General features: G+C 37.4%; 1 protein-coding gene across 1 annotated transcript in view; it reads left to right on the top strand.

Annotated features, from left to right (window-relative positions):
* CABIN1 (calcineurin binding protein 1) overlaps positions 1–13,907 on the top strand; it is a 105,003-nt gene that overhangs the window by 13,565 nt on the left and 77,531 nt on the right. The window contains exons 16-24 of the mRNA XM_071763301.1: positions 890–1,084; positions 2,175–2,411; positions 2,772–2,928; positions 3,161–3,276; positions 6,957–7,118; positions 8,495–8,701; positions 9,102–9,247; positions 11,132–11,393; positions 13,365–13,625. Of these exons, the coding sequence (XP_071619402.1) occupies positions 890–1,084; positions 2,175–2,411; positions 2,772–2,928; positions 3,161–3,276; positions 6,957–7,118; positions 8,495–8,701; positions 9,102–9,247; positions 11,132–11,393; positions 13,365–13,625 (1,743 nt within the window). The remainder of the gene's footprint in view (positions 1–889; positions 1,085–2,174; positions 2,412–2,771; positions 2,929–3,160; positions 3,277–6,956; positions 7,119–8,494; positions 8,702–9,101; positions 9,248–11,131; positions 11,394–13,364; positions 13,626–13,907) is intronic.

The following is a 13,907-nucleotide window of genomic DNA, read 5'->3' as shown; positions in this document are numbered from 1 at the left end:
TGGTCTAACAAGAACCTTATGAACCAAGGACAAATGTAAGGCCTTGCACCTGGGAAAACATAATTCAGAAGTTCAACACAGTCTCTGATCTACCTGGCTGGGGAGCAGCTCTGTGGGAAGGGATCAGGGGGTCCTGGTGGACAGCAAGCTCATTGTGAATGAACAGTGTGCTGCTGCAGCAAAACAAGTCAACAGGATGCTGGGTTGCATCAACAAAGTCTTCATCAGCAGAGATAAAGTTATAATCCCACTCAGGGCTTGTCAGGCCACACCTGAAATACTGTGTTCAGTTTTGGTATCCACTATACAAAAAAAAACCTGGAGAGGGTCCAGAGGAGGACCACAGAGATGATCAAAGGACTGGGAAGGCATGTGAGGAAAGGCTGAGAGAACTGAGTTTGTTCAGACTTGGGGAAAGAAGGCTTAGGAGAGACCTCATTACCACGTTTCAGTAGTTGAAGGGCAGCAACAAAGAAGATGGAGACTCACATGGAAAAGATGAGGGATAATGGGTACAAGTTTCTCATGGGGAGACACCAGTTGGATACAAGGGAAATTTTTCACAGTGAGAACAGTCAGCCATTCCCATTTCTCCCCAGGGAAGTGCTGGTTTCTCCTGTGCTGGACACCTAGGATTTAGCTGGACAGGGTTCTTGCTGGACCATCTTGTCTAGACCATACTTTTGCCAAGAAAGGTTGGATCAGATGATCCTTGAGGTCCCTTCCAGCTTGGTATTCCATGATAGTAGATGTTTATATTGTTTATATTTCTGGATATAGCTGTAGAGTTCACATGGCTTTATAGCTAAAGTGCTGAGAGAAATGTCAGCAGTCAAATGCATGTAAATATAAACTGAAAGTTGGATTGTGCCATCTGTGATGTTTGCAGATTGAGAAGAACCTAAAATCTCTGGAGAGATGTCAGTCTTTGGAAGAGATCCAGCGACTGTATGAAGCAGGGGATTATAATGCAGTGGTGCATCTGCTTCGTCCAACATTGTGCTTTAATGGTTATGGTAGAGCAAAACATCTGGAATTTGTAACATCCATTCCAGAGAGACCAGCACAGCTGCTTCTCCTACAGGTTTGTTTTGTTTCTTAAGAATCTTTTAAGTATGGGATTAAGACTTATTCATGAAAACTAGATGGAAGGGTATTTAGAGTGGGTGTTAATGGTTAATGAGTCTTACTTACAAAGCAGAATGTGGAACCACATTTGTGAATGATCTGAACATCATAGTTTTATCTACATGATCAACAACATGCCAGCTTTAGTAACTGAGAATGTGGCTAAAGATGTCTGAGGCCTGGACTAGATGGCCAGAAAAACTGTAAATTCAAATAAACTTGAATCATTTGCAGAGACATCTTATGGAATCATTCGTGCTATCTGCATCTGCTGTAGATGTTTCTTGCTTTTGCTGGTGCTGACTGTATGGTAATTAAGCACCACTGTGAAACTTGAAAGTTATCTAGTATGTGAAGAATTTTTATGATGTGTCTCTGTCCTGCATGAAAGACACACCATGGATAGACCCATCCAGTATAATAGCTATAGATATAGTCAATTTGACACTGTGAAAATAAGCATACAACTGAACTCTACTGTAGGAATAATTTGAGCCTGTTGGGCTCTCTGGGGAAAAAAAAAAAGATTGCAGAAAACCATACTGCTGTTCTTTTAACTGGTTTGAACCAAATCCTACAGCTTCCATGTGATCTCAGGAGTCAAACTTGGCAGAACAGAAGGAAGCAGGGGGGCATTGCTCTAATGCTGACATTATAGTTGAAGTAATTATTTCATTATTTATGAAGTAATAAAATGGTGGCACAGGATCGTAAAGTTCCAAACCCTGTTTCTGTAGGACCTCTGTTCAAATACCTATCACTAGATACTGTAGCTAGCTCTTTGCTGAATATTTTTTACTGCATCTCTTGTTAAAGCAGTGATGATTTTTTTTTTTTAAATTTAGTCCCTGCTTGTATTTCTGTCATCCAGGGTTCATGCATCTCCTGCTGTCCCTTTTTAATGTCATATTTAAAGGTGTTTTGTTGTTGCAATGAAATAACTATATATAGGGTATTGCTTTGTCCTGCTGTGCATTTATGGTTTCATACAAACCCTTCATCCTAACAATAGATTTTTTTTTTTTCATATTTCCATTCCTTCCTAGGACTCCCTGCTCAAACTGAAAGACTACAAGCAATGCTTTGAACACTCCGAAGTTGCCTTGAATGAAGCAATTCAGCAGATGATTAATATGACAGCAGCCTCTGCTAAAGAAGAGTGGGTTGCTACAGTAACACAGCTGCTCACAGGAATAGATACTTCATTATCATCAGTCAGCAGCATCCTGAAAGATTCTTCTATAACACCAAGCCTCATTCGGTTAACAAACAACCTGATTCAGGTAGCTGTTCACTTGCAGTAGGAGAGAGGTGGTGTGTGCTGCAGACCTGCAGCAAGATGCAGCTGCTGTCTGAATTGCCACCACTGGCAGTGATGGTTGGGGTTACATTCTGGTTGGGGGAAGATGAGCATTACTTTTGTAGTCTTCATCTCAGTACATTAGAGACACTGAGCACATCTGTCCTAGAATCACTACCAGCAGATACCTTTGAACTGCTGCTCGGTGTGAGAAGCTGGGACTTCACTTCAGGTGATCTCTTTGGGATAAAGCACATTGCCAACTTTGGGTTTTTTGCAAAGGATTCACACCTGACAGTTATGTGGTATTCCTTTGTCCATATAATGTGTGTTTCTTTATTAGATCATAGACTGCAGCATGGCAGTCCAGGAAGAACCAAAAGAACCATACGTCTCCTCAGTGCTTCCGTGGATAATTCTGCACAGGATCATCCAGCAGGAGGAAGATGCTTTTCGATCCCTTTGCTGTCAGCAGCAGCAGCAGAACCAGGGAGATGAAGGTGGGTTAATTACTCAGTTTTACATATTGTAACTGAGGTCCTAGCTCTGGAATTAAGTATTTAAAAAAAAAAAATCGTTTGTCTTCTGATCTTGCTGGCTGAAGGGAGTTGAGGGGCGTGCAAACATCACTTGCCACAGAGGAAACATTTTTTTTTGTCAGATGAAGCATTGGCTAGTTGAGTTTAACTCAGTTATGTGCTCCTTAAATATTTGCCAACTTCTTTCTTCCAGTGAGTCCTGATAGCCCTATGTTGCCTTCTTCTCTCATGCTGCTGAACACTGCTCATGAGTATTTGGGAAGAAGATCCTGGTGTTGCAATTCGGATGGTGCTCTTCTCAAGTTCTATGTAAGTGCTAGTCCAGTAGAATAATGTCTTTTGGAAGGGACCTTTGAAAGTCATCTGGCCAACTTCCATCTCAAAGCAGGGAGCAACTTCAGAGTTATATCAGGTTGCTTGTTGCCTTGTCTTGATGTTAAAAATACTCTTGTAAATCCACTTTCCCTCTTCTCCCAGACAAACCATGGAATGTTTCAGTCAGTTTGATCCGAATAGCAAAGGCTTTTTATTCCAGACCCCTCTCTATTGTTATGCTTTCTGAACAAGTCTTCTTGTCAGACAAGACATGCCTTTGATTAACCAACTCTGTGCTATTAAAGCATCTTAAATGGGTATTAGTAAATTATATACCTTGTACTGAAAGAGAAAGCACTGGAGAAGCTTAGTGATTCAGAATAATACTTAGAACAAAAGTAGGCCTGTGCTAACCACTGATGATGATTAAAGTCATTCAGTTGAAGTTTTATCACGTGATACTTAGCTTTAGAAGATGTATCTTTTACTCTTTAAAAATAAACAAGGGTATTTTTTGAAGCTAGCAAAAAAATTTGGTGTTCATCAACACTCATCTTAGATGGCTGGTAGCATGGTGATTTTTTGTTGTATGTTCTTTCCTTTGGAAAAGTCAGAGTTTGTTTTGGTTTTATTTTTGTTACAGAACATATAAAACTGCTTGCTGCTTGTGACCTGTGGAAACTGAATACCTGAATACTGACTCTGTATCTTTTGTGTCTGGTAGCTCAGCCACACCTCTGCCCTGCTGGCAGAAAAGGTTTATTCTGATTTAAATTCAAAACTTTATTTTAGTTATTCAAATAACATTTTACTCAGTGATAACTCTTAATTTTCAGCTGCTGTCTGAGAATTAACAACTGTTGAAGGTTGAACAATCACACCAAGTCTGCTAGTGAGAGAGAGAGAGAGAAAGAGAGGGAACGTAAGGAATGTCAGAAAAAATAACAAACAAAACACAAATACCATCTTTCCTGCTTATCTCACAAATGTCTTGCTGGAAGGTGAGCTGTCTGTGTGGATGGAGCATGCTTCCTGCTCCAGCATTCTAGCAGTGACAATGGCTTTTGTCCTCCAACCAATAGGTAAGTTAGGCAGGAATTTGGGCAGCTGGGAAGGATGGGGTGGAGAGCCCAAGGGATTCTGCAGGAGTTGGCTCACCCTGGTAGAGCTGGAGCTAAAGAACAGTGTTTGAAGAGAGGCTGATTCAGTGTAGGACTATCAGATTCTCCTACTCTCCTCATTTTCACTGGTATTAGAAATATAATGCTGATATACCTGATGTTCCTGCTTGGGTGCTGTGCATCCTGCTCCAGAGCCCTCAGATGCAGTGCTCCCAAGTGATGAATCCAAATTCTGTCTGTAGAATGTGCCTGTATTCATAGCCTGGGCAGTCTGGTAGTGTGGGAACCTGCATAACCAACAGGTAATGGAGAGCTGTGAGTATATTTAAATGTATTTACAGCTAGATCTTTGCAAATGTCATCAGGTACTTTGGACAAGTCTTTCAGATTTCAGTCACAGAATTGCCTAATAAGGCAGTGTATTATCAAGTGCAAAAATTTAGTTTTCAGAGGCAAGAGGGTGCTGGAAGGGAAAGGAAAGGCAAAGATAAAATGGGATGAATTATTTGAAGAGAAATGAAGCTTCAAGTTTTACAGACCAGTGTTAAATGATTGGGATGAACCATGTGCTCAAGTACAGTGTATTGGTTGTGGCTGAAGGTGGTGTGGAAGAGAGATTGTTAACATGTAGTTAAGTCTTTAGCAGTAGTCAGAAGTCTGAATTAAGAAAATTCTGGGTTACTGCCTGAAATTTAAAAGCTGAATGAGAATATGAAATTGTTTCAGACACTGTTCAAGTGAAATTTCTGTTACTGGTGTTAGATGTGATTTTATTTGCAGCAGTAGGAATGTCATGTTTTTGTTACAGTATCCTGTGATGCTTAAATCTTCCTTTCAACTTGTATATCCACACTTCTTGTGAATTTCAAATGTTGTTCACAAATTCTTGTAGGAGAAATAGCAGCAATAAGGTGACCATGGATCAAAATGTCAAATAGATGCCTTGTGAGAATTTTTACACTTATTTTTCAGAGTTTTGACTCTTAATAAATAATACCTTGTTCTTTGCACAGATCTTTTAAGTAGAAGAGAGTTAACATTATGTAGTTAATCCTAGTAGTTGCAAACAAACTTCTTACATGCAGACTAACAAAATTTTGCCTTGTGATGATGTGTGGCATTTGTAAAGCCAGTCATGATGAGAAGCTTCTTGTAGCCTGCATAAATGAGTTTACAATCCTAGATGTTGAAAAATGACAAAAGGTGTTAAACAGGCAGCTTAAGTACTGTAAAAGTAATACAATAAGTACTTATATGAATTGCAATTAAGGGAATGTTTTGCATTTTCCATTTTTTACTGCAAAATTTCAGTTGAGGAAACTCCTGAGTTAACCAGTGAGTTGAGACATGTCAGTGGCTGAAGAAGTCATAGCTTACTGAAAAGAATAAATGAAAGTTGATGCTTTCTATTAGAGGAAAAACACTGAAAGAAGTTACTTATCAGTTAATAGAACTCTAGTGGTAGTGCACAGCTTCCTAAAACTTTAGAGGCAAATCACAGTGGAGAGCTTGGTCTTTTTCTGTACCCTTCAGTCTCCCAAGTAATGATTACTACTAGCACCTCAAATGAAAAGGTAGACTCTGATAGTTGAGAAACACAGAACATGCTGCTGTTGGATGTGTAAGATATTGTAACTGTAATTTCTACTTACACATTTCATTTTTTAAATTTAAATTTCACAGTGGAACAGGTTGGAATGTTCTTAAGCTTCACTGATTAAGTGTGAGATTTTTAGTTTTAAAATGAAGTTCCAAAATCCCACTACATGGATTATTCTTGGTAAATATGTTTTGATTGACTTTGAAATGTCTTCCAGGAATGAATGTGTTCTGTTTTGGTTTGCTTTCTAAGGAAACTTACTGAAAATCTGCAGAGATTTACCTTTTGTCTTTTGGTATTTGGTTGCAGTTTTCTTCAATGAATGTTTTAGAGTAATTGCATCTTCCAAAATAATCTACTGATGGGTACTTTTTCTTGTGATGTTGAAGTTAAAGCTAGCAACTTGCTGCAGTGTTTAGTTATTTAGGATCAATCCAGCCACTTTCCTTGGTGTGTAGCCATCTGTATAATACTATTTGTACCATGTGTTTCTTTTAGCCAGATTTTCCTTAGCTCTCCCTTCTTCTTTTGCAAAGTCCTCTCCATTCTCCTTTTCCCACACACAGGAAAATGGTGTTTGTGAGATAGGACAGAAATTTTCCTGTGCCTTTTCCCTGTTCACAGGGCTGACAGACTCTAGTGTTCATATTCCCAGAGGCCACTGGGTGTGTAGTGAAAGCCTTTGCATGAGCTGAAGTCTGAAATCCTAAGCTGTTATCTAATCTCATTGAGAGAAGACATGAGAATGGAATTAACTGGAATTAACCTAGGGGAAAAAATAAAAGCACTTTATTGCAGTTACAGTGCCATTGAAATTACATGTGCAAGACTGGTTTACAGAAATATGGGTAAGATTTCCTTGTAAATGGGGGAAAAATACATGCAGTTCCTTTAGTAGCAACACAACCTTCAGCCTGCAGCTGACATTTTCATTAATATTTCTGGTGTTACAGGTTCAAGTATTACAAAAGGAACTTGCAGCATCCACTTCTGAAGACACTCATCCATACAAAGAAGAGTTGGAAACAGCCCTAGAACAGTGCTTTTATTGTTTATATGGTTTCCCCAGCAAAAAAAGCAAAGCAAGGTACCTAGAAGAACATTCAGTACAGCAGGTAGGATGTGTATTATTAATATCAGTGGAATATCCTGAAGTGATGGAAGTTACACACTTGTTTGTTTCTAATGCACCTTGATGTATTTATGAGAAATACTACTTTTATTTCCTTTTAAAATTTATGTATTTTGAATATTGTAGAAAATAAACATTAAAAGAACATGGAAGCCTTTATGAAGGGTTGGGTATTTGAAACAAAATGCTAGTATAGTCTCACAGTAGTCTGCCATTTTGAAATGTGACATCAATTTTATTGAGCCATGATTTTCCTGTTTTCAACAGAGAAGAAGTTCGAGTTTGAGGAAAATTAGAAAGAGGTCAGCTTGAGAGAAGAGAACTTTAGCAGCCCACCTTGCAGTTTATGAAAGTGAAAAATGTCTCTGTTAAAAATTATGCAAGTAAATTGTATTATAGCTTATTTTGAAATCTTTGCTGGTAAATGTCTGGTAGCTGTTTATGAGAAATGTGTGAATTTCAATGGAGCTGGGGAGAAAAACAAGTTCAGAGTGCCTTGGGGAGGGGAAAGTAGTATTATGGAAGGGACAGAACAAGCAGATCAGCAGCCCTGTGCCTTGAAACATCACTGGTAATATTCAAAAGCAAAACAATGGTCTGGCTTCTTGGAACAGACCTTTTTAAACACTCAAATACTATTATGCTGTTACTGAGTATTTGTGAATTCTTTTTCTTAAACTTACCTGTCAGAAAGTAAAGATAATGAGAAAATGGGAATAACTAAGAAAAACAGAAGTATAAGGAGATTACTTCTCCCTCCCAATCTGTTACATCTGGCCAACGCTTGTTGAAAAAAATCCATATTTAAATAATTGAGAAATTTATTTTTGACAGAAGTCTAATTTTAAATTTTTTTAAAATGTTTTCAAGAAAGAAAAAGGAAGTGAAAATGAGGAATAAATTTGGAAAGTACATTTCTGTATTGTTTGAAGGTATTTGAGTCTTAGAGTCTTGTCTGATTCCCATTTCATTTATTCTTCTTACTTGAGTTTGAAGGTCTAGTTATTTTCCTCCTTATCTTACCCATGATATCAGTGTCACTCAGGATACTTGCAGCTGATTCTTGCTTACAAGCAACTTTTCTGAGCAACTCCTCTAAGCAAGTAGAGTGACTTTATTTTTCAGTGGTACACATTAAGTTACCTTACTGCAATAAATGAGTGAGCAGTGTGCTGTCTATGTGAGCAGTGGAAATCAACAGCACCTTTAGTTGCTCTCTTCTTGGGAGGTTCATTTCCTGCTAGAGTAACATTTATATTGTTACAAACTAGAAAAGCCACAGAAACCAATTGTTAGTAGACTTTTAAATTTTGGAATTTGAGATAATTTTTTTCCCCTCTCATCTACCTCCCTCTTCAGGTCGATCTGACATGGGAAGATGCTTTGTTCATGTTTGAATATTTTAAGCCTAAAACTCTTCCAGAATTTGACAGTTACAAAACCAGTACTGTGTCTGCTGACTTGGCCAACCTTTTGAAGAAGACTGCTACAATTGTTCCTCGAACAGACAAACCTATGCTGAGCTTGGATACTGTATCTGCCTATATTGAAGGAACATGCAGCAAGGTATAATTAATGTCTCTTTAAAAAAAAATAAATTGAAAGAAGGAAAAATTACTCTTGTTATTTTATGTTGACTTTGAGGTAATTAGGGGAATGACATTTCCTAAGGTAAGTGCATTTAAATTATATAAGAATGACACCACCAAAGCTTTTGGTCTTGGAGTGGCAAGGCATAATATTATTTAACATAGAAGATATAATTTTGTTTAATATGGAGTCAGTATGACATGTTCATTAGTGTTTATAGGCACACTCCATGTCTGTGGCATGCTTTCACTGTCTTCATACTTAATACCTTCATATTCTGTGATGAAAAGGCTGCTTTTAGTACAGTGAAGAAGAAAGTGTACTGCTCATTTAATACAAAAACTTTATTAAACATGAAATTTTTTTTTATTTTCAGGCACCATCTCTCCCAGAGGGTGCAGACTATTCTCCACCAGTGGTGACTGAGTTATACTATCTTCTGGCAGACTATCATTTCAAGAATAAAGAACAGTCTAAAGCCATTAAATTTTACATGCATGACATTTGTATTTGTCCAAACAGGTCAGTGTTACTAAATACTGCTGCACGTTGTTCATTCTTCTCACTTCTCTCAGTATTGAAAAGCAGATAACAAAATAATTATATTTTGCTTTCAGGAGTTAAAAAACCCCAACAAAAAAAAACCTGTCTGCAACCCATTAACACAGGTGGGTTAGATAATTAAGGGCTTCTCTAAAACAACCCAAGGAACAAAGCAGAACCAAAAACCTCGCATTAAATATTCAATTGTTTTGAAATTAAAACCAAAAGAAGAAAGTGGGAGAGGGGAAGCTAAATTTAAAATCAAGAATAACTGGAAAGGACAAGGATCAAATCAGTATTTCTCTTTTGCACCTCTTGTTCTTTGTTTTGGAATGTTCATACCTGACAAGGAATGAAAAATGTCATTGTTTAATAGCACTGCTATAGCACAAACAGCATCCTTTACTGGATTAACTGCTCAGGCTGGCCTCTTTCTAGAAGTATTGATCTTCCTGCTAGAGAACTACTCAGACAATACAAACACAAGGAAGGTATTTAAGTGATATTAAAGTTAAAACACCTTGGTTCTTGATAATTTACACTTTGCTAAAATAGCACTAAGATTAAGCTCTCTCATCTTGAAAAAAATAAAGCATGTTTTGAGTAAGTGTTGTAGAATAAAATTAAATAGTCCTTGAATTTATTGATTAAATGTAGAGTTTGCATATTAGATGTTAGCTATGATTTTTATTTTCCTTGAAGCTGACAGAACACAGTCAGTGACAAAACCCCTAGTTTGGTAGATTTGAGACAAGAAAACTATTTCTAAATCCAGTCACATAACACAGACCAAAGGGAGGGTGAAGGCACAGAACAATTTTGCATGTGAAATCTACAGAGGAAATAGCTGTAGTTTAATGTTATTGGATCTTCTAGTCTGGGACCTGTGATCAGCACATTGCTAAAACTTCTGTTTGAAGGCTGGTAGAGAAATTACCACTGCTCCCATTCTTCTGTAGTTTTGTTCCTTAAAACCTAAATTAATAAATAATGGAGGGGAACACATTTTTACTTAAATGTGTGATGTTTTGTTGCTTATAAGATGCTTTATGTGTTAGCACAGTATTTTTACCCCAGTCATATGAGATATTACTTCTCCAAATGTCTACATTACACTTCCCCTTCCATTCCCTTCAGGAGTCTGACTGTTGGGGTCACTTGACCCAGAAAAGGGTTTTCAATTGATATCAGCAAGGAATTGCAAGCAAAAATGTGAGAGCATTACTATTCCTTTGGTGTTAGAATCATGGTAAAACTGAGAAATGCCAGTGCCATTGACCTCAGATTTGAATGTGAAATTCTGGAATATAGAAACTATTTTTCATTAAAACATAGGATTAGATCTTGAACAGTCCCTTCAGTAACCTATCTTTATTGTTCATCAGAATTTTCCCACATTAATGCATTTTGGTTTTAGTGAGTTTTATGTTGGAAAATGGTGATGATAAAACCCACTTACAGTTCAGTACAACAATACTGTGTCATTATGGCTCTCTGCTGGCCTACAGAAAATAAAGGATGACAGTGTTTGGACAGGGACAGCACGATTACTGAGAGAAGACATCACTGGGAGTGCTGCCATGATAATGCTGGTTTTGCATGGCAAACAAACCTTGTTGTTTCTTTTGTTTTTCACACGTGAGAGTTACTGGGGACAGTGTTTTATTCCTGGGGACAGGAAACGATTTTTAATAAAATCAGAATGATTTAGGCTACACAACCTCTGTTCCATTATGAGGGGAGGAGAAATTCACAGGAATTTGTCTTGAGAGCATATGATGAAAGGAGGAAATGAATCTTGTGGATGCCATTCAGTACTTTTGAGGGGGAAATTGTTCATGTGTCATGTTCTTGCTTATGCAGGTTTGATTCATGGGCTGGAATGGCTCTGGCTCGGGCAAGTCGCATTCAAGACAAGTTGAACTCTAATGAGTTGAAAAGTGATGGCCCCATCTGGAAACATTCTACTCCTGTCCTGAATTGCTTCAAACGAGCCTTAGAGATTGACAGCTCTAATCTCTCCTTGTGGATAGAATATGGCACCATTTCCTATGCCCTGCATTCTTTTGCATCCCGACAGCTTAAGCAGTGGAAATCAGAACTCCCCCCTGAAGTTGTGCAGCAGGTGGGATCTGGGAACAGTATGAAATTTTAAATATTTTAAATGATCTTTTCTAATGAAGTACCTTTTTAAAATTAAATATTTACGTGCTGTCTACCACATACTAAGCTATATGCTTATTAATATAGGAAATTCTAATATTCAGTCATATAAGCTGCTGGTGTCAAGCAGCTTTTTTCTTTCCTTCTTCTATGTAAAATTAGTTTCAGCCTGATTTTTTAATTGTCTTTCAAAGGTGACTCAATTATTGTAAACTTCTGGAAAGGGGAATTATATGTATCTTGCCTTTTTGTAAATGTCATACAGTGTTTCAAGGAAAAGGTGAAATGTATGAACATTTAAATTGTGAAAAGATCAGGAATTGCTCTATGTTCATACATCATCTCTTCTATCTAGAGACACCCTTCCCCTTTGCTATGTTTTTGGGCTAATTACATAAATGAAACATGAAAATGAGGAGATTGATATAATTTTCTTAGAAAGTGCTATTATAAATTCACTTATCTCTTTATGCATGATGATGATGATGAAAAAATTACAATTGTTATGAAGTTTATTGCTAGGCCAAAAGAAACAATTATAAATATTTTCTGGCAGTGATAAGAGTTGCTAAGAGAATTTTTTTGAAAGAAAAGAAGTACTGCTCCTGAGCACTTGCTGTAATTTCTGAAAACTTTCAGTATTTGAACTATAGGGAATGGTGCTGGGAATAGCCTTTTTTTCCTGTAGAAGGTGCTTTTGGGAAGGTGACTGCTCTGAGCTGTGTTGATGTTGCATTTTTCATAGACACTTGCAGAGCATTTGACCCCCTAAGAAGAAAGACAAAGTAAACATGCACATTAATGGAGAAAAAATGGTTTATTGAAGAGTATGTTTGAAATGACAGCTAGCAGTAAAGTTTTCTTTCTGAGAGGTATTACATCCAAGAAATCCAACACTAACTACTCAGATGTTATTAAATTTTATGCCTTTGATGTATCAAAACTTTGGTCTTACTACCTTGTGGCCTCTTGGCTACAAAGGACTCCCTTCCATGGTTAATGTTTGACTCATTATCAGATACAAGGTACAATATAGAGTAGCCATCTTAATTTGTGGATTAAATCAGAATGTTTATTTAGGACTAGTCAATGTTTTTTTCAAGTCAGTGTTTAAAATGGCATATTTTAGTAAGAAAAGGTCTATTATAAAGGAAGATAAATTGTAAAAATATATTATCCCTTCCAAAGAAATACATCTTCAGGAATGTGTTTCTCATACATAAAAACTTTATTGTTCTCTTTTCCTTACAAAATATTTAGGAAACGAAAGACTATGTTATAGTTCTTGAAGTATATAGAGTACATAGGATACTGCTGTAGCCCAACAATTTACATTTATATACTTCTTTTTCAAAGAGAGAAAATTACATTAATGCATCTTTTGACCTAGTTTTTTTCTGACTTTATTGGCAGCTATCCCTAATTTATTCTGCTGGGTTTAGTTTCTTTGGGGGAAGGGAAAAAAAGTATTCTTGCTACGCTGAGCTCAAAATTAGATGCATTGCAAGCAAGATAAAATACATTTTGTAACAAATTATAATGGTCCATGGTGGCTCTAGCAGACTTCAGTTGCAGAACAAAAGAGTAATTTTAAGAGTTAAGATAATTACAGCTCTGAAGCTTTGGTAAAATTACTTGCTGTAGACATGTATATTGCTTTTTTATTTTTCAGATTTGTATTCATATGCATATTCTTAAACTTCTGTTACTGCTTTGTTCTGCTTATTTGTGTTGTCAGTTACTGGAACCAACAAAAAGCTCTCCATAAATGCATTTCGTTGCGCCAACAGGACCTACCTGATCGCTCGGATGTGTTCTGCCTGTTTTAGGTTGAAAATGTTTATGCAGGTTTTTATGCAGAAATGTATCTTTAGAATTTTTCATCCCAGCCACAGTGAATTTCCTGTATTCTCAATGCTTGTTTCAATCCCAGATGGAAGAGCGTCGGGACAGCATGTTGGAGACAGCCAAGCTCTGTTTCACCTCAGCTTCTCGCTGCGAGGGAGATGGTGATGAAGAGGAGTGGCTTATTCACTACATGCTGGGGAAGATTGCAGAGAAGCAGAAGCAGCCTCCTGTTGTCTATCTGTTTCACTACAAGCAGGCAGGGCATTACTTGCATGAGGAGGCTGCTCGGTATCCAAAGAAGATTCATTACCATAACCCACCAGAACTTGCCATGGAAGCGTTGGAGGTAAAGGAAAGTTCAATATGTAGGTTTGCATACCTTGTTCTTTACAGATAATGGATTACCAGTTGTTGGTTCATACTGTTAGGTGTATTTACATGGTGCTCTGCACCTGGGAACATTTACAACACTGTTTTTTCAGGCTGGTTTTGCTTTAAAGTTGTTTGCTAATACAGTCTCAGTATTGGGCAGACAGGCAGAATTTCTGCTTCTGGATTTTGCTGGACACAGTTCATTAGTTTTTATCAAAATCAAATGTGGGTTGGTTTCACAGGCATAAGTATGAAA

Source organism: Heliangelus exortis, chromosome 19, assembly GCF_036169615.1.
Source record: "Heliangelus exortis chromosome 19, bHelExo1.hap1, whole genome shotgun sequence".
In the NCBI taxonomy this organism is placed as follows: domain Eukaryota; kingdom Metazoa; phylum Chordata; class Aves; order Apodiformes; family Trochilidae; genus Heliangelus; species Heliangelus exortis.
This window is presented reverse-complemented; position numbering and strand designations above follow the sequence as displayed.